Source organism: Trachurus trachurus (assembly GCF_905171665.1).
Source record: "Trachurus trachurus genome assembly, chromosome: 15".
In the NCBI taxonomy this organism is placed as follows: Eukaryota; Metazoa; Chordata; class Actinopteri; order Carangiformes; family Carangidae; genus Trachurus; species Trachurus trachurus.
Window position 1 is genome coordinate 18,253,390 of NC_139906.1, and position 26,771 is coordinate 18,280,160.

The 26,771-nt window shown below is 39.3% G+C and overlaps 2 protein-coding genes across 2 annotated transcripts; both read left to right on the forward strand.

Moving 5' to 3' along the window:
* Positions 1-2,172: 2,172 nt before the first annotated feature.
* On the forward strand, positions 2,173-19,855 carry hcrtr2 (hypocretin (orexin) receptor 2; the record flags this gene model as incomplete). Its single annotated transcript, XM_083988121.1, has 7 exons — positions 2,173-2,389; positions 13,878-14,056; positions 17,232-17,475; positions 18,457-18,572; positions 18,692-18,912; positions 19,190-19,311; positions 19,686-19,855. 7 exons carry the CDS (start codon positions 2,173-2,175, stop codon positions 19,853-19,855), a joined length of 1,269 nt encoding a protein of 422 aa, XP_083844247.1.
* Positions 19,856-24,174: 4,319 nt separating this feature from the next.
* Positions 24,175-26,771, forward strand: gfral (GDNF family receptor alpha like; the record flags this gene model as incomplete). The annotated part of the gene is made up of 5 exons (XM_083987567.1): positions 24,175-24,259; positions 24,470-24,598; positions 25,016-25,171; positions 25,541-25,856; positions 26,501-26,771. The coding sequence occupies exons 1-5, from the start codon at positions 24,223-24,225 to the stop codon at positions 26,769-26,771; spliced, it is 909 nt and encodes a 302-aa protein (XP_083843693.1). The 5' UTR covers positions 24,175-24,222.

Below are 26,771 nucleotides of genomic sequence, written 5' to 3' on the forward strand. Positions count from 1 at the left end.
TCAATTAACTCTCAGCAAAAAAGAAAATAAGTTTATTTTCAAGAGTGTCAATCAATTGATTCCTTTCATATGGAGGCATTTCAGGCTGTTTAGCGAGAAAAGCCAGATAGCGTGGGTTAGCATGGTCGCCTTAAAGCAAGAAGGTTTGAAGAGTTTGAACCCCAGGCCGGAGGTGTTTCTGTGTGGAGTTTGGATGTTCTCCCTGTGCCTGCATGGTTTCTCTCCATACTGTGCACACTTGGTTGATTGCGCCAATAGGGATGAATGTGTGAGGTTGCATGTTTCTATATATCTGTGATAGACGGGCAACCTCTCCGGGGTGCACCCCGCCCTCTCACCCTACTGGATCCTATAAGGAAGTGGATGGATGGGAAGAAACAGAAGCCAAGAATTTCAAGTATACAGAGAAGAAATGGAAAAAATGGTTGAAAGTTTCAGCTTTCAATTTTGTTGGCAAAAAAACATGGTAAAACCTACACTGAAAAAATACAAAACAAGTGAGCTAAGACTGAGAAGACCACAACTGCTGTGCTTGTGGAATAAAGAAAACCCTGAGAAATGATTGAAATGATTAGTCATTTTTAATGATCTTAGCAGAGACAGTGGACTTGTACAGAGTCAATAATAAGTCTCCACATGAAGAAATGACGCACATCACATTTACACAACAGAGTCAACAAGAAACCTGCAAAGAGGAAACACCTGCTGCATACAATGGAATTACAGCTAAGTACAATCTGGAACATCTTATTAGATATGGTGATAGTTCCGACAGAAATATGTCTATACCTCTGTGTGCTCCTTAAAAAACTAATAAGCATGTTTCCCTCTGGCTCCTTGCACTTTCAAACCAAATAAGGACTTGTGTTCAAAGTTAACTTCCACCACAGTATTGTAAATATATCCACTTTTACATCATTAATCGTATCCAGTTTGATCTGGCGATTTTAAAATCCATTTAAAAGATGGCATTTGGGACATGATCGGTGGCTCTTCCGACAAGGCTGACAGGGTGCGTCATGCATGGATGAACAAAAACTTGTTCCCCTCCAATTTGATTCATTTTGACCTCAGCTGTCATCAGCCATTTAGGCAGTTTTGTCTCATTTGTCTCACTCCATGTTCCGGCCACTTTTATCTGAATCCACTTTTCTCACCGTAGCCATGCTGTCAGTACAGAAAAATACTGTGTAATACAGCAGGGTGTTTTAATTTGTACCCATTGTGATGGTAAGAAAAATAACTGTCAGGAAGAAGAAAAAAAAACAATAGCTGCATGTTGACCTCATTTAGTGTAATTATTAAATGTGACATTTCTCCAATAAATTTGTCATTTTAAAAAGGACCTATACTGTATGTAAGATCATTCACACCCTGTCAATATCTCAATATTGTAACCACATTTGGAGACAAATTACCCAATTTATTCTAATCGTGTGCACTGCTGTGTTCAGCTCATGCAATTTGATCATGCAGGTTAACTGGATGTATGAAATGGTCTCAAGCCGTCCTTGGGGTATTTATGCAGTAATTTCTCCTTTAGAGGCTCCTGATGGAGCTCTTGCACAGAATTCAAAACAGAAGAAGATGCCGCAGTCCAATATACCTGACTCCAATCATTTGCATTCCCTTGTTCCGCAGAGGGAAAACTCTATGCCCCATTGAAGTATACTCAAATAGAAGCAGTGGAGTGAGGATTAATATTAATATTTAAAAAAAAAGAACTCTGCAGAAAACTTCTGCAGATGTGCATCATAATTGATGAGAAATAATCTGAAATGTGATAGTGTACCATAGGGTCTGAGATCCCTGGGGGTAGTTCAGAAAATAAAAATAGCACAGCAAGGGACCCTGTAATCCCTGTGCCTCTCCTCCCAGACTTTACCATGTGATCCCCCCTTTGTCCTTTGGGGAGTAGTGGATGGAAGCAGCTCACACCTCCTTGCTGGCAACAATCAGCTGTGTTGTTGGTGTATGACCCTGCTGTGGCCGAGCACAAGAGACAAGGGGAGAAAAAATCAGCGTCACACTGACGAGGTCTGGAGCGCCGTTATTATCGCACCACAGTGCCGCGTCCTTATTGGTTGTCTGCTGAACAAACCTGCGGTCACTGCAGACACACGGTAAACAGCGGGGATTACTGACCAGACACACGCAAAAACACATCCGAGGATGTCGGGCATCACCGGGAATCTGGATTGTGAAGACTGTTTATCTTCCGCACATGTGGCTAACACCACGGAGTTACACCTGCACCCCGCTGTGGATGAGGACGATGAACTTCTGAGATACATCTGGAGAGAGTACTTACATCCCAAGCAGTACGAGTGGGTTCTGATTGTGGCTTACATTATTGTGTTCTTCGTTTCACTCATTGGAAACTCGCTAGGTAGGTTCTATCTGTCATATATTTCTTTCCCCATCCGTGCGTAATCAACTTTGAGCAACTTTTTTATTATTATTATTGAACTTGAGAAGATGAACGCGCGTGTTGCTGCAAGGGAAATATGAATGGAATCAAAACGGTGCACTGATGAAAGATCTTAAACACTACACTACTGTTTAATTTCTATCGCAGCGGTGCAACTGCTGCTGGAGGAGAGAGCTCAACTCAGGGAGGATAAATCACAGAGAGCAGTCTCCCGGTGCAGCTCCAGATTAACAGAAGTATTTCACCAGGAGGGCGCACTTAACTCTCACTTAGAGAAAAAGGGAAAAGCTGTGATATTAGATTGAAATTCTAGTTGTTGTTGTTTTCTTTCTCTCATCGACCATCTATCGTTGTTAATTTATTGTGCTGAGCAGGAGCAGATCTACCCAAAATGTGTATAATGGGGTTTTCTCTATAAAAAATGTGTGTGTTTGGTGGTGGGCGGTGTGTGGGGGTGGGGTGTGGGGTCCACTGTTGGACACACACAGTCAAGTTTGCTTGTGGGACGTCTTAGCCGCTCTTGGGGGCCCTCTTGTGGCCACAGAGGATCCGTGGCTACCTGCTGATTTTCTCATTTGCAGTTTAACCCATTTCAGCCTCAAGTCTTTTTGTGCAGATACGTGTTGATCATTCACTGCAGAAGCCACCCTTTGTAGCACCGTATTGCGCATTTGGGTGATAGCCTACTTCCCTCTGATTTTTGTTGTTGTCATGAAGAACATCACATTATGACACATTAAAACAAAATAAAGCCAATCTATCTGTGCTTGCAGGACCTGATGTGAAATAACACATAAAATGCATCATGTGGCATTTTTTGGTAAAACAAAAAGCAATTACAGTACAGTACTAAAGAGCATTTCCATGTAAGTAGCCCAATTGCTATGGGTAGAAATCAGAGAATAAATAATAAGAAACAGTGATTCGTTTGTCTGCCTGCGTCTATAGGATCTACTCAGTCAGGTCTCACGACCTAATGGACAGTTCGACTTGAAATAACATGCTTGTGCGCAAAGTTACGGTCAGAGTAATGAGACACTCTTTCAGTCAAATACTGTCAGTCAACTCTGTATGAAGTCAGTTAGTGAAGTTTTGTGCATGGGATCCTTACTCCACAAATGACTGGCAGACTTTTCCTTTGTACTAAAATCAGACTGTGTGAACAGCAGCACCACAATTAGTCTTCTCTCTCCTGCAGAAACAGCAAATGTCAAAATCCCTATTATAATAGTTTTACTCATCTAGTGGGCTTGCTGTGTGTACAGATAATAGGTTTAACTGCAGCTCCGGGGTAATTATGTCATGTACTTTGCCGAAGTTGTCCGGCAGATTAACTTGTATTTTTTTTCCCCCTCCAAGTGGAATTTGCATTTGTTTGTATCACAAATCCAGGGGAGAGGGCTGGCATTTGGTTTCATCAAGCAGGCCATTACTTCCAGAGCCACAACTGACAGGTTGTCATTATAACTGTCTCCTTTGGATGAAATACAAACAGCACAAGGCAAAGGCTTTTAAAATCATCTTAGCTTCTCTTTCTTTGTGCTTTTGGTCCCAAGACATTGTTTTGATGTTTGCAGCAGCGTTACCAAAACCAGAGCACAGCAATGAAAAGTTTAAGATGTGACAAAACCTGTTTGTTCCCCTTGAATTTAAGGAAGTCAGCATCATCAACAGAGCAGTGAAAAACAACAACAACAGAGGACTGCATGGACATTTTCCAGCGTTCAGTTTTTAAATTTTTTTTTATTTGGTTTGTTTTGACTATTCTTCCTCACTTATTTAAGCGATTACATTTTTTACATGAGCAATGGATCAGTGCACGTGAAAGGGAACTCTTGCACTAAATGCAATGAGAATTAACTTCTGACTCTCTGACTTTCAGCTCTATGGTGCATTTACTAAAAATTCTAATTGCAAGTTGAACAGTAACAGCCAATGGCCAGTATAGTCGATTACCTATATGTTAAGATTCTGGTGGTAATAATCTAATTATCATCATTATCATTTTTATCATTATTCGTGTGCCCCATTTGACAAGATGATGTTTCACTTTGAACTTCCTCCAGCAGCATGTCAGCATCAGATGGATGCCTTTAACTTTGCGTTCAATTTAAAGCTAAACTGCATTAATCTAATAATGACAGTGAAATGGTGGGGATCAAAGATGGAGCTGTTCAAGTCAATTCAAGCAGGTGAATGTAAGTTTTACTGTGGTGGCCAGCAAGCACACCAACAAGAGCTAAGGCATCAATTACCCATTTGCAACAAGTTCATTACGCATTAGTTAATTCTCTTTTGTGTCCGTGCCAACGTCTCAGATCTGGTTTGCTGAGGGAGGAATTCATCTTGTGCTATGCTGAAATCAAACAGCATTTTAAAAATAAAGCTACAGTAGTTCCCAAATGACCAACCTGCACAATGTGGTAATGTGTACTTATAAGTTTGACTGATGTATAGATTTTGTAGCAGCCGTAATGGTGAAAGCAAATGTTCCTATACAAAAATGTAAATATATAATAGCTAATGTGTCCTGTCAATGTTGATAATGGAGATCTTTAAGGTCCTCACTGAACATATCACCATGTACTATGAAAGAGCTTCAGGAAACTTCATGCAAGTGCACATTTTATTCATTTCTGTTCCTTAAGTTTGGTTTTATAGCCTTAGATGTTAGGTGCCCTCTCTATGCAATAATACATTCTCATTATAATCAATGTCATTAAAATATACCCTGGGCTCTGAAGGACTTGTCATTTACATGTCATGCCATATGTTTTGTACATTATGAGACGCTGTGCATAACATGTTCCATTTTTACTCTCAACTGATTGATGGTTCTTTAATATGTTTTGAGCCGGAAGCCTTAACAAAACTTGCAGTATGGTCCGCAGCATTAGTTTCCAGAACAACAGAGAGTCGTTTGAAGTCAAGCCACCTTGAACAGACCAGATCAATCCACTAATCCTGCTTTGTGAGAGAGGCTCTTGTTCTCATGGCTAATTTGATAGCAAATAGTTTCCTACTTAAACATGCAGCACAAACAAAACAACGCATACATCCAGTTGGATTGTGTTTGTGGCTGCCAACTGGCATTGGATTCCAAGGCTTTGGGTTAGATTCCTGTGGAAGTGGAGTGACCCGTGATGTGGCCAGATCCTCTGGAAAATACTGAAGACATAGGCTACTGTAATAGAGTGCAGCATTTTATGAATGGTTTTATTCAATCAAGTGATATTCTGTCTATCCCTTTCATAGTTTGTATATACATCAATTTCACTGTATTATTTACTAAAAATAAAATAAAAAGTCTAAAAATGGCGCATACAAATTAAATGGTACGATATTTCAACCATAAATCTCTTTTGGGCTTTGTCTTTTTTTTCAAGTGTTTCACTTGATGGTCAGACTGTAATGTTTTTGATGTGGCAGCTAAAAAAAACATTGGGGTTGTGCAAAACAGCTTTCAGACTGTAATTTTCCTAGTTTGACATGATTTGAAATAGGATGCTGTACAGGACTTAACAAAGAGAGGGCCTTGATTAAAGAGGTCAACAATGGCTAGGACAAAGTAGTCACTGAAGACCAATCAACTTCTCCTGAGGGTCTAAGGACAGAGGATGTTGTTACGATGCCATGTAAAGCCCTTTGAGACAAAATGTTTGTAAAAACGGGCTATACAAATAAAATTGCCTTGCCTTGCCTTGCCATCATCTGTAGTGGCAGAGATGGAGGATGAAAAAGAGGTGTTGTTCCCATGACTCTCTGTTATGTTTGAGCCTTTGGCAGCGCAGAGAGCAGTGGCTGGCAGTATTTCTACAGACTGACACTCAGATAAGAGCCTCGAGACAAACCTGGTACACCTAAATGAAATGTGACTGTAAATTTGACAAGTCAGAATAATTTTGTTAATGTCGTTATGCATGAGAACAATAAAAGCACAACCACATATTTGGATTTTGAAGAATTTTGATTTGGCAACTATGTCATAGTAGATGTCCATGTCGCATGTCCTTATGAAAGACACGCTGAAAATAAATGATACTATTTTCTAATACAAATAAAAACTGTCCATGTCTCTCCACTGCTGTTTGTGGAAATTGATATTCATAACATGGCACTACTTCTGAGTTGCATTATAGTCAACCATATAATAGTTTGTGGGCCGACATGAGATGTCATACACATGCATACAAGGAATCACTGGTTAAAAAACAGTCTTTCTCATTCTCAGGACTGAATAGTGGATATGGCTGGTTGTGCAGCTCCTGCTTGTATTGACGTGGATCTATTATTCCCTCTTGGGTAAATATTGTTTGTCAGAGTTTCCGTGGCAGTACATGTAACATTGTGGAGAGCTGTCTGAGAGACACTGTTACTCATAAGAAAAACGTGTCAAACTTCAATACATTTTTAAAAGAAGAAAGTGGAGGGATAGTGTTTGTTCATGCTGCAGCGTTTTTCCTTTTCTTTTGTGATTCCTTGGTGTGAAAAAATGAAAAAAACAGTTGCTTCACTGGTTCACAAATAAAGCAAATACTTTTAATTTCAATTATTATTATGTTTTTCTAATACATTGGTTGTCGTTGCAGATGCAGCGATTTTTTTTACTACAATCTACCCTGTGTTTGCTGTTGTGCATAGTTACAGTTATGGTCTAGATTTTTCATCATGTTCATTTAATCCAAAGCAAATCAACAGTGTCACATTTTAAAGTTTGTTGTAAGGCTTGAAGAAAAAGTTAATACAGATGGATCTGACAACACCAGTGCATTCACAGATCACTGAAGTAACAGAACAGTAAAAGACCCACATAAAACAGCCAAAGTCTACTAACAGAGTTACAGTAAAAGGACAGCATGTAAGTGCTCTGTGCACTGCTGGTTCACTACAGGTGTTCTCACTTATGTTGCCTGATAAGACCTTTTCCCAGGACTGTGTGGGCATGTACATGTACAGCCTGTTTCTCATCGACATGACCCACACTGTACCGTTTCATCTTTCATTCTTACTGATATTTGTGTTTGATGATGTAGATTGAAGATGAACTTGTTCCTCTTTGATTTCACTGATGAGGGGAGCCAGAACCAATTTGCCTCTGTTAAAAAATGACCCAAGTTTTTTTTCTTACTTCACATACAGTTCACAGTGACTGACATGGAAATTGCAAGCCCCCCTGGCATAGTGCCGTTTCACAGTAGGAAAGCACAGATGTAATTAACAACAATAATGGATGAATTCCATTTAGCTGCCTCAGTTTCCATCTAAATGTCAGATGTGAAAAAGGACAATTTTCAGCTAGTTTGTGGGGAGGGATTGAAATTGTCCTCTCATTCAGAAAATACTGAATAATTACATTCTCTGCTTCAATAGAGTGAGTGCAAGGACAATATGTTTAAGAAATCGTTTACTTTATTCTCCCCTGCCTACTACTTGCTTAGTAATGTACGTCATGGTAGCAACAGAGAGTAGTTTAATAACTCACAGCTCTTATGATTTCCAGCCCTAATAGGTAGCTGATTGCACATTCCACCAGTCACTTTGCAGTGTACATATTTAGATTCCAGATATTTAGCATTTTGTATACTATTTTTTATGAAAAATATTTTAATTTTTAGTACATTTTTACATTTAAGATATTTAAAGCAGAAGTGAGTGATCCGGTCGTTTTCGCTAATGCTGCGTTCCAGGCAGGCTTTTGAAATCGTAAATTACAGCTTCAAGTCACAACTTACGACTTTGTAGCGTTCCAGGCAACCCACTCGTGTTTTTCCGACCTGTTTTACCGGTGAAAGTCACTATAACGGCCACTCGTAACTTCCAACCGGTGAACTCGTACCAGATCGAACTGGTACCACTTCACGGTCGGAAAAATACGAGTTTCCTTGAACGCACCATAACAGTCCTCGTCGCTACGTCACCACATTCACGGCGTTCCTTGGCTGCACACACAGCCCTGCATGCCGTTCTCTCTCCTCATTGGATAAAAACTGTAGGATACGATAAATGTTTTCTCCTAGGCTCAGAGCAGAGCAGAGGGACTGAGAGACCCGTGTTTCAGTCCAAACACTCTATGTAAGTGATTGCTGTCGGAAGATATAACTATTTAAGACTTATATTAACACAAATATATCACTCACTTCTGCTTTAACTTGCAGTTCTTGCCTTGTTTACCTTCGTTTATATGTCCTCTCTTCTCACTATGTTTGTTGCTCCAGGACACTGAAGCAAATTTCTTGTCATGTTACTTGTAACCATGTAACCTACTTGGCAATAAACCAGATTTTCATTCTGATTTGAAATTATAAACAAATAACCTGGAACATGGATTGTATTGTCAGCCTTGTTTTTTTTTGTTTTTTTTTACAGTACAGTAAACAATAATAGTTTAAGTAGGCCACGATGATCCTTCCTGAGATTGAGATTCAGGAGGTGTAACCATTTGTACTTTTTCAGAATTACTCAAAGTGTATGATATGGAAATGCATCATCTGGCCAGGCCTTCACAGTGGTCATAATTATATGAATCAGACAGAAGCGATGTTAAATGAAAAAACAAACAAACTGTCCTTTCATTTAGGGCTCAAAATTGTCTCTGCATTTAGTAGTTTACCAATAGGAATTTACCTATGTCACAATGCATAGATGGAGCTTGAATTTATTAAAGCAGATATCAGTGGAATGTTTTTGTTAATATAAGTCCTAAATAGTCCTATTTTCCGTCAGCAATCACTTACATGAAGTATTTCAGCCTAAACACGAGTCTCTCCGTCACTCTGCTCTGCTGTAACCCGAGGAGAAAATTTTCCTTGTGGGATACAAGTGTTATCCAATGAGGAGAGAGAACGGCATGAAGGGCTGTGTGTGCAGCCAAGGGATGCGCGTGAATGTGGTGACGTAGCACGAGGACCAATTGATGCCTGACAAGGGCGGGGGCTGCTAACTCAAGGTGCGTTCAAAGAAACTCGTACTTTGTGTTTTTCCTTCCTGTGAAGTCATACCAGTTCGATCTGGTACGAGTTCACGGGTCGGAAGTTACGAGTGGCCGTTATAGGGAACTTTCACAGACAACAGGATGGTAAAAACACGAGCTACGGGTTACCTGGAACGCTACCAAGTCGTAGTTGTGACTTGAAGCTGTAACTTACGGTTTCAAAAGCCTGCCTTGAACGCAGCATTAGCCGAAACGGCCGTGAAGCTGATATCTGCTTTAAGGCCAATACTAGAGTTGTCATGGCGTGGCATATAAGAGATTAACAACATATCATTATTTTCCCTGTATTCTTTCTGAGTATATATCATTTTGGGGAACTTTTATTTTACTAATCATATCCTTGTGTGACATTTTAGCTGTGTCCCTTTCTGTATTTTCGAGCTATGAGGAGAGATAAGACTATGTGATAGCTCCTGTTAATAATGTGTGATAACCTGGTAAAAGCGCTAAAACTCTGTAGAAATGCACAAAGTGCATGTGGTCATGGAGGGTTGTTCTGAAATCTTTTTATTTTTATTTGAACAGTTCCATAATATATAAAGATTTTTTAAAACTGCTGCTGATGGATTATTTATGTATTTATTTTATAGTTATACTGTGATGATAACTATATGATCAATATACAACACATTTTACTGATGTTAGATAGAGTGGAAGATGTAATGGCACGAGTTATAGTCAGTGTATGGCTCCGCTGGGGACATGAGAATATAGAAACCTGATCATAAGAAGTTGCTGCACTGATACACAGCAAGTCCTTGAGAGAATAAATCCCTTCAGCTGGTAAGGCAGTGGTTGTCTTCGTCTCATTGTAAAACAGAGCCTACTATCTCTGTGTGCTGTTGTTTAATTCATGGATGTTGCTTGTTCCTTCTCACCTCTTCTCCCTGAAGTGAGCTGATTTGGTCTAAGTGGTGATTGCAGCTCTCCTCGATGGCGGACAACGGGTCTTTCCAAGAATTGTCCTTATCCAACCGGCTGAAATAAAATCACTGTTGTTGCTTAGGGCTGTCAATCTCTGGGTCTAATAGGGTCTTTACCAGAGCACACTGGGACCAGGTTGTTTTTCTTCTATCCATTCCTCCCAGGTAATGTTTGAACTTCTCATTTAAAATCCTTTTTGAGGTATATTGTATCTGTTTTCTGCAGCTGTCAGTCTCTTGGATCAATACACAACATAGGCTTCCAGCTTTAGCTCTCACCATTTAACTATAGAAAGATGTTTATAATCCGTTTTTGAATTGTTGCAATGATGTAAGTGCACTATTTCAGGAGACCTCTGAGTCATATCAAAGGGTTGAACAAGGGCTTATTGCTTGGTCGATAATGGGTTATGGCTCCTTCAAGCTTAGCTTAGGAGTAAAAGGTTATTAAAGTATATTTTATCTTTTAATGGAGCTTTCCAGTAAGTAACGGCCCCTACGTGAATGGTGTTTAATATCAATTCCTCCACTGGGCTGCCTTGATTGCTGCTAATTTCTCATCTCAGGATTTACTTCTGTGCTCCTGCTTGAGGTGATTAAAGATTAAAAGACACAGTTATGGGTTTTCCATGGGGGTTTTGCAGGTCTCACCAACAAGGACTGCAGCAGATGAAATTTCTAGTATTCATACTGAGCTCCCCTTCATTACATCTCATAAACCATCTTTCCAGTACAAGTTATTACTCCAATACTTCTTGGTCCCTTTGGATCAGTCTGGCGGTGTGGCTCAAGGTGCCAGTAGCTTTATTTCTTTGAGCCATGTGGATATGGTGATCATGATGAGACTGTCTCCAATTTCTGTGCTCCACTCCATGAGCTAGTGTGTGCCCTCTTTACCTCTACCCAGAGGCACCCTCACCCTCTTCATCTGGCTCTTCACCCATTTCTTTGCATCATCCCCCATTTCAGTAGAAATGGAAATGTCCGTAACATGACCTTTTGCACATTTCTCAGGAAAGCCTGTCTTACAACAGAGGAGCCTACTATGACGCATACATGTAAGGCTGGGCAAAGCAGGACTGCTTAAAAAGACCTCAATAAAAAATTGAAAATGTGTAATTATTTTTTATTATCATAGAATCTGGACATTTATGTATGATTAGAATGGGGTTTAATAAGTAAACCTCTTGAATTGAAGTCGCTGCTCCTGGCTATACTTTTTTCAACAATTAACACATTACAGAGGGCCGTGGGGTGTCTTATAAACTTTATAAACCCAAGACCTAAATTATCTTATGGCTTCATAAATGAATCCTCTGAGATTCTGTCAATAATCCTACCAGATATGACAGGTTTTTAATCCTGGATTCTTTTCATATTTCTGCCACCTGCTCCTCTGAACTGTCATGGAGGTTTTCCCATGATTCATTATTTTAATTTATCTCACCCACCAACCTGGCCACTTCTCATCAGGACCTTGCATTTGATCTTGTTTTATCTTGGGGTCTCACATTACTGTATGTGACTTGACATATTCAGTCCTTGTATTCCTGATCACAGTTGTACTTTCTTTGATTTAGTTTAACCTCATTCTTTCAGCTCATTATGTCTATGGTACCTGGGCATCCAGATGGATAACCTCTTCAGCTGGAGTGATCATGTTGATTTGGTCTGTTGTCGCTTACAGCAAAGGCTGTATTTTTTACGTAGGCTGAGGGTGTTTGGGGTCAGTCAAAACATTATGTTTCTTTTTTATCAGGCAGTAATAGAGAGCGTTATTAGATATGGCATAACAGCATGGTATGGTAACCTCTCTGCACAGTCTAAAGCCAAGCTGCAGCGCCTGGTCTATACGGCTATGAAGGTGATGGGGAGGACTGACAAACCCTCCCTCCAGTCCATCTACGAGCAGTCTGTAGTCAGGCAGGCACGGAGGGTTTTGTCAGACCCGTCCCACATCCTTCTGGAAAACTACGAGCTCTTGCCTTCCGGTAGAAGGTATAGACTCCCTAAATGCAGACTGAATCGTTTTAAATTCTCTTTTGTACCCACCTCCATCAAACTTTTAAACAGCTCTGTAGATGGTGTACGCTGAGGCCTGGGAGGTGTGCAATAACTCTTGTTCTTATTTTTTATCTGGGAGATGTGCAATAACTAATGCTTGTTTGTCTGTTTGTTTGTTTACTTTTTAATCTTGTTAACCCTTGACTGGGTGTGTCATGAGTGTGTGTGTACATGTCAACTGTCATTTATGTATTTTATGTATATTAAGGCAGCTTTTTTACCATGCACTGAGTCCACAACAAATTTCCCCTGTGGGACATTAAAGTTTATTCTATTCTATTCTATTCTATTCTATTCTATTCTATTCTACAGCTTTCCAGACGAAGAAATATGTAAATGTAAACTAATCTGCTCACGTGCACTGTTTTCAATGTGTAGTTCTATTTGATTGATTTGACATAATTTGCAATATGATTTGATTCACTTTGCATTGTTCCCCTGTCAAAGTCCAGCAGTGCATTCACCTGTTCTTTCACTGTGGTGTTTGCATTTGCAGTGTTCTCGTGGTTTCTAAAAAGTTCAGTTTCAGTCTCTGATATACACATTACAGACACACTAGTCAATTTTAATGCCATCTTTTCCCAATTTAAGCTAGAGCTCTCTGAACTCATAAAAATACACACTTCCCAAATGCTATTATTAAGGGTCCCCAGGTCCACAACAGCAGCTCTCCTGGTGGTTCCAAAACCCAAACTCAAAAACAAATGGGCCCCCATGCAGTACAACTATCCAGAGGTGATTAGGATGGCTAACACGCTTCATCTGTGTACCCTCCTAAAACACACTTTTATAGCCTCCCTGTGAGCCTAAGTCTTACCTTACTATATTGTTTTAATTACTTTAGATATTTTTTAACTGCTCACTCTGGGAAAAAAGCATATTTCTATCGGTGTTATCATTATGAAGGTTTTAATTTTTATTGTCTTTTATCGCTATTCTTTTATTTGACTCAGAAGGGATTTTGATTGACCGAAGGCTATACTTTATGCACAGTAATTTGTGTATTTGTATTTCACTTGATTTGGTTTCAATACTGGAGGATCAAATTTGGAACCTATGGTCTTACAATGTCAATTTAATGGAGATGCTTTCATGGCAGAGGACTTTGTCCTTCACTAAGTTTAATCAATACAGCATTTAGATAATACATTACCATGACCATAACAATAAATTGCTTAAGAATAATACGACACAATCAAAAATGATGCTTAAAAATAATTAGCTTTTGCTGTGGCCGTCTAGGAAATGTCACACATTTAACTTTAATTGTCTCTATGTAATTTCTGAATTGAGAATAGTTTGCCTCTTTGTCGTGAAAAGGAATTTAATTAGATTTTAATTCCGACCATGATTGACAGCATGCCTTCAAGACAGTGGTTATTAACATCAGTGTTTCATACGTTCTGGACCTAATTTGATAAATGTTTATTAAGTCTTTGGGCTGTCTTTGATTGTGCATCATTTTCAGTTTGTTTTGCAGTGTGGAAAAACCGGCACATGCGGACTGTGACCAACTATTTCATTGTGAATCTCTCCTTTGCCGATGTCTTGGTCACCATCATCTGTTTACCTGCGAGTCTTGTAGTCGACATCACAGAGACGTGGTTCTTCGGAAACACACTTTGCAAAGTTGTGCCTTATTTGCAGGTAAGGGATTAACATATTTTAAACCAGATCTAAACAACTCTGCCTGAAAACTTTTATATTTAGGCTGAGTCCCTATTCTTCTGTTCATTTCTCTTTCTCTTTATTCATGGGGGTAAAAAACTCTTTTTTTCATATCCCAGGAGACATGCACTGTGTCAAACCTTTGATGTTATGCCATGGTGATTTAACGCCTTGAGCCAGTTTTTTTTGCCTTCTATTGCAACATCGACCTCAACAGATCTGCTGAAAGAAAATCACACTCCGGACCACAGTTATCTGCACTGAGTGTGAGCCAAATCCAGCACTATTCTGAACAAATCCTATATCCCATAAACTAAATCCAACTACACACACACAACACAAACAATATGACCACCACCACCATGTCACAAAACCTGTTTCTGATTAAATGGTGTACACAAGATATTCTATACATGGATGCAGCCAAGGCTCCAGACTGCGACCAATATAGTTGCTTACACTTGTACTGTACGTGACTATTTTTCGTACATGAGCAGATTTAACTCTGCCTACAGAATCGGGGATTTTAATTTCACCCCACCAGAGCTCTGTGTCCTTTAATATCATGGCAGTCATATCACACTATATATTATATTATATATATATATATATTTTTTTTTTTTCGACAGTGGTGTGAATAGCATTGTTTGACCCAAATCATTGTGCTTGATGGTGAGTTTAAGGTCACTGACTCTGAGAGGATACAGGGATTGCTCAGAGCATAAATATGTTATTCTCATTCATTCCCATTCTGCTGCTTCTCTCCAGCTGACAGTCACTGTCTCTGTCTGGTTTTTACACCAGTATGCTTTTGCAACTACAGTATCATGAATGTTATTATACTTCTTTACCAAAATCCAGCGTGATTTCAAAATTGTTGTTAAAATTGTAACACGGTTAATGAAAAAGAAGCCTCAGAACATTCTTCATGAGGAACGTGGCTATAAACAGTTTGAAAATGGGTTGGTGGGACCAACTGAGAGACATGGTCACAGCAGTAGAAACCAGCTAGGTTAAAGGGTTAATTTATCCTTGTATATACACGTGAACCCCTGCTGTGCTCACTGCTGTCCTCCCAGGCACATCACACCTCATGGGACTGGGTTGGCAATCCATCTGAATGTCTTGATGGTCACACTCACCCTGCTTGCTGTTGTCTGCTTCTCTGCTGGATTAGAACTGCTGCTGCTGAAGTATTTTTGAAAGACTATACTGTACCTGCTGCTGTTTTTACAAGGACTGTGTAATAGCAACAAAACTGACCTTGTAGTGACACTGTTTTGTCAATTATTGTTTTAAAGGAACAGAATGATTTTTCCAATAAAACTGAAATACTTATGTTAGTTCTCTACAGTACTGAAAAGATATGTCATCGTCAACACTTAAAGTAACACATTAACAATTTTAAGGCCACATAGACTGAATGTGTCAGTTATATAATACAGACAGTATAAGGCTGTTTTCTCCAACACAATTTCAATGAATTGCATGTAGGCTATAGGCTAGTCTTTTGTGTTAAGCTTTACTGCACATGTCCTTCCCTCTACACCCTCTCCACAAATGTGTAGTTTTGTTATGTAGGACACTATATATTCAGTATATATTAGCAAGATGATGTATGAGTAGCTGAATTTGTTCCAATGTCTCTTGTGATGGAGATGTCACCTGGTACAATGATGTGTCTCACTGATTTTTTTCAATTGCTCTCCTACAACTGTGGCAGAGATGAATCTGTCATATCGGCTTCAGCTGCACAGACAGGATGAGTTCATTGTTTGTTTTAATTGTTTCATGGGATTTGTAGATTTGCAGTTATAGATTGGCATTGACACGTCTTGTTTCTTATGGCTCAAAAAGACTACTGAAGCTATCCAGCACTGTGGCCCTGAGAGCTCAATGCACAAATACAGAAACATTTCTGTTGTGTTTTGCAGCGCATGTGTTGATGTTATTTTCTGAATTTCTAGCATGTTTGAATCTTTGGTTCTCAGGGCCCTTGTACTCCAATGTACCAGTACACTACAGTCTTGCACCAGATCTTAATTCAAGGCTAACATAACAAGCTCAAAATATCTGTACATGCACTATTCATTCACAATTCAGCAAAGGTGATTCAGTACACCCTAAGCATTGTCAATATTTGAAAACGATGGAGCTATTTCTTGCTGGAAATGACCCTGCCACAACCCATGGGGTTTATCTCCCACATGAAACTTGTGGTGCTGCAAGTGAAACATATGGACAAATTGAAATTCCTGAAGACAACCATGCGCAACATGCTGAAAATGGATAAGAGCATCTCCAACATCGGACTTCATCATGCATCAACAGGCCACTCCTGAAGGAGACCTCTCCTCATGCCATAATTGAAATCTCTCTTCATCTGGTATTGCTCCTTTCTCTACTCCCCTATAAGAGCAAGGCCATTATCAAAGTGGCGACACTCGACTGCACTCCATCAAGGTGACAAAGGAAAAGTTGAAACAGAATTGTGTTGACTTCAATCACAATGTTTGACAACAACACAGCCAATCAGTCTATTAACTGGCCTTAATCTAATGTGTGAAGTGTGAGTGTGAGTGAATGCTACATCATGCTGCAAAGTGTGTGAAGTGCTGCCCTGCCCTCTGACACACTGGGTCATAAAGAATAAATTAACATATTTTACAGTGGGTATTGACATAAATATATTGGTCTATCCAAAGGATGTATACTGTATGGCTATATGTATGACTATAGATAGAACAGATCAGGTGAATTGGGACATCTATATGACTGTGTATGTGACTTGAACTAATGAAAGATGTTTCACCATCCAAGCTTTTTAATACTGACCATGGTTTGTTGGCACTTGCTCTGAGGGCAAACAAACTGCATATAAAAAAACAACACTTTCTATAGCAAGTAGTCTCAGGTTTAAAACTTATTCCCAGCAAGGACACATTCTGAAATAATATTCCTCAACATTTTTTTATTGCACCTATTCACCCCTAACCACATTAATGTCAAATTCAGGTGAATGCCCCTGGGACTGTTGTACCATGACTAAAATAAGCAATGAGATCTGCTATATTTTCTGGGTCTTTGGGTCCTGACAGTTCAACTCCTAGAATAGTTGAGTTTCTGTCTAACTGTACCTTCTTTTTCTTCACAGACAATTTCAGTTTCTGTATCAGTGTTAACGCTGAGCTGCATTGCTCAAGACCGTTGGTATGCTATCTGCCACCCATTGATGTTCAAGAGTACAGCCAAGAGGGCCCGCAAGAGTATTGTTGTCATCTGGGTTGTATCATGCATCATCATGATCCCTCAAGCTATTGTGATGGAGTGCAGCAGTCTGCTGCCTGAACTTACAAACAAGACCAGTCTGTTCACAGTCTGTGATGAACACTGGGGAGGTAAGTTTTCCACAATGCCCCTTGAATACATAACAACGCTGAGCCAGTTCTCTCTTCATTAAGTTGCGGTAAACAAAGCAGGCTATTGATTTGTTACCTTAGGATCACAGGAGACATATTGGAGGATGCACCTGGTGCAGCTGCAGGATGTACACACACATTACACTCAAGAAAACTTCAAATAGCTCAAGTGCAACACTCGTAACTCCCAACAGCTTAGCAAAATATTATGAGTAGTACAACATTAACTGACACATCAGGGACATTGTGCAGATGACTAATGATATTAAATTAAATGATATTCTTTTTGTACAGGGCCAAATGACAACAAGTTATCTCAAGAGTCATATTCATGGAATGCCATTTTTCTTAAGTAGCAGTGCACTGAGCTCTCAGGGCCATTGTGATATTACAATATCATAACGAGAAACCCAACAGCTGCTACAATGAGTAAGCACTTAAAATTAAACCACAGTGCACTGCAGTATGTGAGTGTAAAGTTTAAATCTAACTGCTTTGTTTAAACTTCAATCATGTAACATCAATTAGATGATATGTATTAGGAACATCTTTCTTGCTAAAACCAGTAGGAATACACAATCAGGAAGCTGACATTTTGCCTCAAATATGTAGGCCTAAGCCTGTCAGTTCCTATTGTCTACTGTATATTTCATCACATAACAGAAAACACATCAGCTTCAAAAAACAGAGTTTTCACCCAGCTGCTTAAACTCATTTCAGCCAACAACATTCATAGTCTTACAGTAGAACTGAAACGCCTGATTTTGTTTATTGTGAGGTCGAAGGCCCACGGTTTCAAAAATGGATGTGTTTTTTTGAGAGATACCTCTGAATGTAAATGTGCTTTGTGAGAACAGAAAGACTGACAGGCATAATAGCAGGTGGCATGGGGTTCTAGGGAGAGATCCTGCAGTTAGTTTTCAGTCAAATTATAATGACGTTTGTTTACTTTTTCAACAGCTGACATCTATCCAAAGGTCTATCACACCTGTTTCTTCATTGTCACCTACTTTGCACCATTATGTCTCATGGTCCTGGCATATATCCAGATATGTCACAAGCTGTGGTGTCAACAGGTGCGCATTATGATTTTTTTTTTTTTTTTTTTTTAAACAAACTCCTACAGTAACAAGCCGTGCTTAAACATAAAACTCAGTGATCTGTGGTGCCTGATGTGTGCACATTTTATTTACAGATTCCTGGAAGCACATCAGTGCTGCAAAGGAAGTGGAGGCCCATGCAGTGCTCAGCTTCTGCTCCAAGTCGGGGAGAATCCATCAGGGTCAGGACCAGCACGGCCTGTGCTGAGATCAAACAAGTCCGAGCCAGACGCAAGACAGCTCGCATGCTGATAGTGGTGCTTTTCGTTTTCGCCCTGTGCTACCTGCCAATCAGCGTGCTGAATGTCATGAAAAGGTAATAACCTCTCAAGCTCTGTAGCTTCAAGTGGCATTTAAGAAAAAGAGAGAGGGAGAGATGCAAGACAGAAGCTGCTATATATCACCCTTAACATTGTGCATTTAGGTTACCATGAGGGGCTCAACTTGGTAGTCTCATGTGTGTTTACCCCACTGACAGCACTAAATTGTTACTTGTGTTCTGCAAACCTGCTTTAAAGTTGTATGATTTATAGTACAGAAGAAAAACCCAACTGAGAGAATCTGTAGCTGACACCATCCTGCTTTACCTGCAGAGTCTTTGGGACATTCAAGAACACAAATGACAGAGAAACAGTGTATGCATGGTTCACTTTCTCACATTGGCTCATATACGCCAACAGTGCAGCAAACCCCATCATCTACAATTTCCTAAGTGGTAAGTTTGTAACCTGTCTCATCACTTATACCGTGCAGCAGTATATGAGTTTATTGCTGCCCTCTAGTGTAATGTTTGGGAACAAAGATACAACCCACTGCTGTAAATACTGTAGTTCATCTGGCATGTTGTAAATATGAATGTAAGGCAAAGTTGCATCTACAGTACCAGGGACATGTTTTCAATTAAATAACAGACATGCATCTCAGCTGTCATTATGTACCCAAAAAACTGATCTATTTATCATGAATCAAATAAATACATTTGTTGGTCAGAACTTTAGTGAACCTGAAAATTTCTGTTGTGAATGCAAGGCGTAAAGAACAGGTTCAGTTTGACAGTAATTCTTTATTTCTTTATCTCATTTTCCCTAGGGAAGTTCCGCGGGGAGTTCAAAGCGGCCTTCTCTTGCTATTGTCATGGCCAAGGCCAAAATGAAACGCAGAGGATAAGGACCAGAACAAGCACAGACAGCCGGAAATCTCTGTCGACTCAAGTAAACAACATGGACAATGTGTCACGCATATCAGATCAGATAGTGTAGGGGTTTTGTAACACTCGTAGTTTGTATGACCAGTTCAAGCTTCAAAGGACACTACAGCTTCTCACATCTACATTTACAGGATTTTAGAGCAATCATGGCAACTAACTGTCCAATTATTATATTAAAAAAAAACACCACTTGAATGTTTCGTATTTAATAGCTACCTTAGAGGTTTTATGATACACGGTTTCAGTTGCATAAGGTTTTATTGTATTATAAGTGTCTTTTGTATTTATAACTTTCTGTTTTGCTCATTAGTCAGAATCAGGAGTCCAGATTGTTGTGGTCTTTTACAGATTGGCCTAACAGTATCAGTTAGATGAGGTCCTTCGTCAGTATACATGCTTATAAATGAGTGAGGTTGTTTTTTTTTAAATTGCAGCAGCACATTTACCCCACGTCCTTTAGAAAAGGGAAATTAAGATTTAAACTTCATCAATAGTTGCATTTCCATCAGCTGTTTAGATGCGCATCAAGATGTATCGCATCGGAAAATGATGATGGAAACACACATGATTCGAATTTATTTTGTGCATTTCCCAGTAATTCGAATCACTTTAGATGGAAACATGACTAATGATGCAATCAAGTATTTCTCTGTTCTCAAACATTGTGGTCTCCGTCAGCACTGGGTAGAAGTGACGTGTCAGAGCTTAAATCTAGAGTGAAATGCACTGAAATGCTTCTGTCACCTCCTCTGACAGCTGTAGAGCCCAGCGGGCACTATCCTCTCAGTCATGACAGCCACTGTCCTCTCAGTCAAAACCAAATATCTTCATGTTGATACTAAGGTACATTATGTGTGTGGTCAAGAAACGTGTCCTGAAAGGTGCATAATGTGTTTTGTGGTCTACATCAGTCCTCAACTTTATCCTTTGTTTCTAATCTCATTTCTGAAATAATTTCCATTTAGTTGGCTGGCCTTATACATAACAGGTTACTAACAAAAAAAACAAAAAAAACAGAAACACTTATAGACAGCCAGTGACGGACTGGCCATGGGGCAATATGGGCAAATGCCTCAGCGAGGTGGCAGTGTGTAGATGTGACCGAGGTGCATGTGGCCGCAAAAACAAAAAAAGTCAGTCGGGGCCAGCTTGTTTACGGCCAGCCAAGTCTGAAAGACTGAAGACACAATAATGTATAGGGAATCAGGAATAGTGTGTAGCTCACCAAGGTAGGGCAGCTCCCCCTTTAGCTTATCAAGAACTTTGTCCCAGTCTGAGTTTGATTCCTCTTATTTTGGCAATTTTGGTGGTCAATGCATTTTCTCATCGTCGTCATTATGATCTATATAGCATTTGTGTAATGTGTGGCCTCTCTGTCAAAAATGCCACGGCCTCTTTTTGGTGCCAGTCTGTCACTGTAGACAGCACACTGTCTGTCCACACAGTTCAAACCAATATTTCCAATACATAGAGGTGTACAGTATGTCTGTGAATTTTCTCATTCATCTCATTCATCTCTAGGCAACTAATTGAATTGAAGGCAACTACTGTAGATGATCAGATCAGGGAACATAGGAACCTTTTTTTTTTGGAAAAAAATCTAATTGGCCAAAACTTTTTCTTGTTGAGCCAAAAATATTTCTGAAGGGTCATTTAAGAATGAGAGTAGATTTGTAAGAGAGTAGTTTTGATATTAGCTAGTAGCTTTGAGTCTCAATTTGAAAGTGAGAGTCACACATCAACATCCCATCAATAACAATATGCTATCCTACACGTCCAGGAAATATCTCAAATTTGTGCCCCCACTGGTAGCAGACAATCAGCTGGCATGTACTCCCCTCCCTCAGTTCATGTTTTTCCATTTATAAAATTTTGATTGTATGAAGATATCGTATTGGAATCTGTGTTGTTTTTCCATAGCTATATTTTTTAAATGTATTACAAAATGGAATGTATTATGTGAACTGCCATGTTACGTCTTGACATGCACTTTATACCTTTATTCTTATATTTATTTATTTGAGTGTGTATTTGACATTGGCGTGCACCATGATCTGTATTTGTAGGTTCTAAATGTGCTTATTAAATATTCCTGTAAGACTCAGTTAATTTTGATTGACAGTGATGCAGTGTGTGTGCATATTTGGCTTATTAAAAAGCACAGACATTAGCCTCACCTTTTGAGATTCTCTCAAATTAAAACTAATTTGTTTCATTTAAATTGTAAATGGTTACATTTCACATTTTGTACAAATCATTTGAAATGTGAAATATCTGACTAAACTATAACAAAATGTTAGTCTCAGACCAGTGTGTCAGAAAACATCAGTATCAGCATCAGGAATTGCCTGTGACCCTAAATGATAATACATGTTCCCATCCACAGTTCTTGAAAAGCACTTTGGTGGTGATGGTGACATGTAATGTTGTGGTGCATTTGTTTCATTCTGCACAGATGTGTTTTGTTTACAGTGGAAATCCATTAACAAAGCTCCAGTTTTTGATTTAGTAATAGAATAAAGATTTGAGTATATTTTCAACATTTTGTCAAGGCTTTATGAGAATTTAACATTTTGCTTATTGGAACTTCTTTGTATTTCTATGTTTTTTCTCTCAATTTTGAAAGCTATGGTTTGGTGTTTAACAGTAATATGACAGTGTTTGATTTTTCAAGATTTTCAGTGCAAATCATGCCATGTGGTTTGGTAGTCCTTATCAACACGTATTTATTTATTTTTTACTGATATTGTTGTTTTGGTTTTAGTTTAGCATCAACAGCCAATTAGGACATATTTTTTTTACCATTACCAGGAGGCTCCTTTGTACTTGGTATTTTGTTTTGTTCAATCAGTGACTGTAGACCTTGATCAGCCTGTAAATTGACACATAAACTCCCATCTTAAATTAATTACTGTCAATTTTCATGTTTAGGGTTTATGTTTTAGAAAAACATACCTGACATGAATGTATTACCGTCAGCGCTTCACTGAGTTATGCACACAGTTATACTTACATGTGCTCGGCTTGATCTTCTCAGATTGTTTCATTAGTCCCTTTACTTGATATTTCTGTTCTATTGAGGTCTGAATGTGTAATGATTAGTTTTTACTTTTCACTCTTCATTGTTGTTGGGTACAGATTGTAAAGTGGAGAATACCAAAAATAACAGCAACATTTAATGTTTTATGATTTAATATAAACATTGAAGAAAAGTAAATGCCACAAGGTTTTTTTTTTATTATTATTTGGAGCTAGATTGTATTTTTTAATTTTATTTCAGTATGCACTACTGTACAATTGACACTTCACTGTGTCTGTTTTTTTTTTGTTTTTTTTTTACACATCTTCAATTTATTTATTTATCAATAAAGTATCTGCCTTCATCGTTTATCTTCAGCTGTCTCTCATCTTTGCTTCTAGTCTCTCCCCAAAATACAAGTACAGTGCAATTTCAACTTATTTTCTGTATAAGCTTATAGCCAGTAGACCAGAGTTGGCAAAGGTAGCATCTCATCTAATTACTTCAAACACCGTAAAAAACAAACACAAAATGCTTCAAATCTGCAATTATTGCTCTTGTTTTACCAGCAGGGGGATGGAGGTGGGGGGCGGGGTACTAAATGTTCGTGACAGTTAACAGTCGCCTGTTACACATCTAGCAAACACAGAGCATCATCATTTAGAGTGTTTCTGGGAGCCAGGTGCATTCAAGTCCAAGTGCAATCTTATTTGCAGATGTTTTTGAGGGGATTGGACCCCTGGGGTTAGAGTTTGAGGGAAAATATGGCTCGCAGCTTAACTGTGTTCACCAGCTAACTTTTTTGGTTCGGCGCTGAGAAGGTAAATTTAGTGTACCATTGGTTTTTAAGTGTTTAATCATGGAAAACAGCTGCATTCTGGGTATGGAAAGAGCCTGATGACAGACATGAGTGTGCACCAAAACAGTTCAGTGGCAACTAACAATACTGAGTTGAGTGACAATCATCTGTTAATGGCTGAGGGGTGCCTTAAAGAAGAGGCACGGAAATAGTAAAAGCTAACAAAATGCACTGAGACAACTTTATTTAAAATAGCTGATGACGGGTCACAACCTGATTTCCAAAAACCGTTATAGTAATTACTTTCTGTCCATGAATAACTGCACTGATAACTTTGTACATAAGAAAAAAACACAACCTGCACACAAATTCAAAGGGAGTCAGTCCAAAATATTTGTGTTAGTTGTTCTTTTGGTTTTGTTTTGTTTGTGAATTGTCTGTGTCATTTTATTACATGGTGTAAGGTACAGCCTCTAGTAAATGTGTTACATCCTGTTGACTGTGGGTGGTGTATCCCAGCTTAAGTGCATTCACACCACAGAGGCACGGATCAGCTCTAGGAGAGCCTCAGCTGTCAACTCAGAGCTTTACAACAGCTATCATGCAACTCACACGTCTGGAAGCTGCAGTCATCCTTGGTGAGTCTACAGTCAACTGCCACTATGATATACTATGTTTCTGTATGGCAAATATTACAGCTTGATTATGCTTGCTTGATTTTGTATCATTTAATCATTTGTCAGGGCATGGGGGTTATAATACTATGACCCCATCCCCTTATAATACAGACAACAAGTTGTGTCCATGTAAAACATGCATTTCATGATTCTAATGTGTTTGTATTTCAGGGATTGTTATTCCTCATATATCCAGCATCAGTATTTCATCTGCGCCTCCTGACTGTGTGGCCACTCTGAATGTCTGCATGTCGGATCTATGTGTGAGGGAACAGGCATTTTACAACGGCATCTGTGAAAGTAACAGTGACATATTTCCAATTTTCTAATCCTGCTGCAGGGGATTGTAACATGTTATCCTTTCTAAAATTAATGGGTATTGAATTAATTTCATCAGGAAGCACAGGACATGCAACTGTTTGACCGAATTGCAACTCTCGTAGTATGGCTTAAATGTAATAACCAAGGCAATAGCCTGAAGCAAAGCTTAAAATAGATTATAATGAAAAGGTCTTGACTAGCTTTTTGAATGCTTGATTTGACATTAGATTCCAGATTTATGGTCATGTATATTTATATATCTAAACAGCTTTCACTTGTGGAATAATCAGAGCAGGAGGCATGTACTGTAGGAAACACCTGTTGCACAAACAAGACCTCACTCACTTATGGAAAATCCTGTTTTTCTGCTTCCCTCTTGTGTTTGTGTCATTCAAGATGAAGGCTGCCAAATAATAGGCTCATGGGGCTGTAACATGACCATCCAGACCGTACTGGACCATTTTCCCTCTCTGCGAGGGTGTGTGTGTGCCTGGGAGGACGAGCTTTGTGACTCCATACAAGCGCTCGCCACACAATGCCACAGAAAGCCAGGTGCACTATTCTCAGTCGTCTCTGCGATAAGCATTAACAGCTGAAATTACATTTTTGTTTACCAAAGGCGATCTGATGTATGAACAAACACTATTGTGCAGCAGAGTCAAGAACAGCAGATTGGTTTTAACAGGCATTTGTTGTGAAAAAAGCTCATCAGGTTTTCTATTATTTACACAGCGAGTCGGCGGAGGAGGAGCACACTGATGGACTGGAAGTCAAGCAGCTTGACTGGCTATGGTAATTATTTTATTATGGTTTATCCACAACTGACAATGAAAAGTGAATTCAACGAAAACAAAAAGTGATGCTCGTGATATCTAAAAAAAAACAAAAAAAAAAAAAACTCTTTCACTCTCCTCGTCATAGCATATGATGCTGCTGGATCCTGCATTGATCAGATGCGAGCCTGTATCAGTGATGCAGTTTGCAACAAGTACCTAGCACCTGTTCTCCAGGCATGTACGGCAGATCTGTGTGATCCTGAACGCTGTCAGCGAGTGACTCAACATTTCCATGGCAGCTTGCCACAAAATGTCGCAGAGATGCTGGGCATGTGTGAGTGCGAGGATTCAGATCAGAGCTGTCTGCAAATGAAAAGTGTTCTTCACAGTGGCACATGTGGAGAGGAGACCCGGATCTGCCAGGACACAGTTACCCAGTGTGTCAGGGACAGTCACTGCAGGTATGTTGCTCCTCTGTCTCTACACTACGGTGGCCATGAGAGCTCAACACATACATACCTGAAGGAAACACATGCCAGTCGACAAAAATACAATAAATTCATTGGTTTGACAACACATGATTTGCAAATACTCACAACACAATAGAAGTGTTTCCAGGCGACAATGGCAAATGATGAACCTGGCTGAGACACATCTGCTGCTTTGTGACTTTTAGGTTAAAAGCGTTGAGCAACAAGTGTGAATGGATGTGTCACAATACATTCATTCAGGCCGGGTTCACCCTTTAACTCTGAAGACACTTCAATTGTGTTGTGAGTCTTTGTAAGGTATACATTTTCAAATTGATCAAGATGTGTTTCATGTGTTGCTGTGCACTGAGTGGCCTGCATCATTATCAGCATCAGAAATTGCCTGTGACCCTCATGTGTATAAATTCAGCTTTTAACGCGGTATTATTATAAAATGATAATGTTCCCATCCACTGTTTGAAAAGCACTTTGACGTGTCAAGCTGAGCCACAGCAACCAATTTTCCTTTAATCAAATTTTAATTTCCATAGAGATTGTGTGGAATTTTTAAAATAATGGTCCGTCACTGCAAGGTGATAATGTAGTGCTGTATATTTTTGTTCCCGATTTACCAGAGACCTTTTAAAAACTTTCCAAGCTAAATGCTGGAGCTCCGATGAGGCTCTATGCAGCGACAGTGACCTCCAAAGTGATGACGAATGTTTCATCAACATGGATCCAGCCCTCGTTCTTGGAACGCATTCTGAATGTAAAATGGCCTTCTTAGCTACTTTGGGCACTCCACTTCACCATGCTTGTTCATGCGGAGGCATAAACAATGATGACCTGAAGAGGTGCAACATGATTCATGATGTACTTCATAACAGATCGTACTTCAGTGAGTAG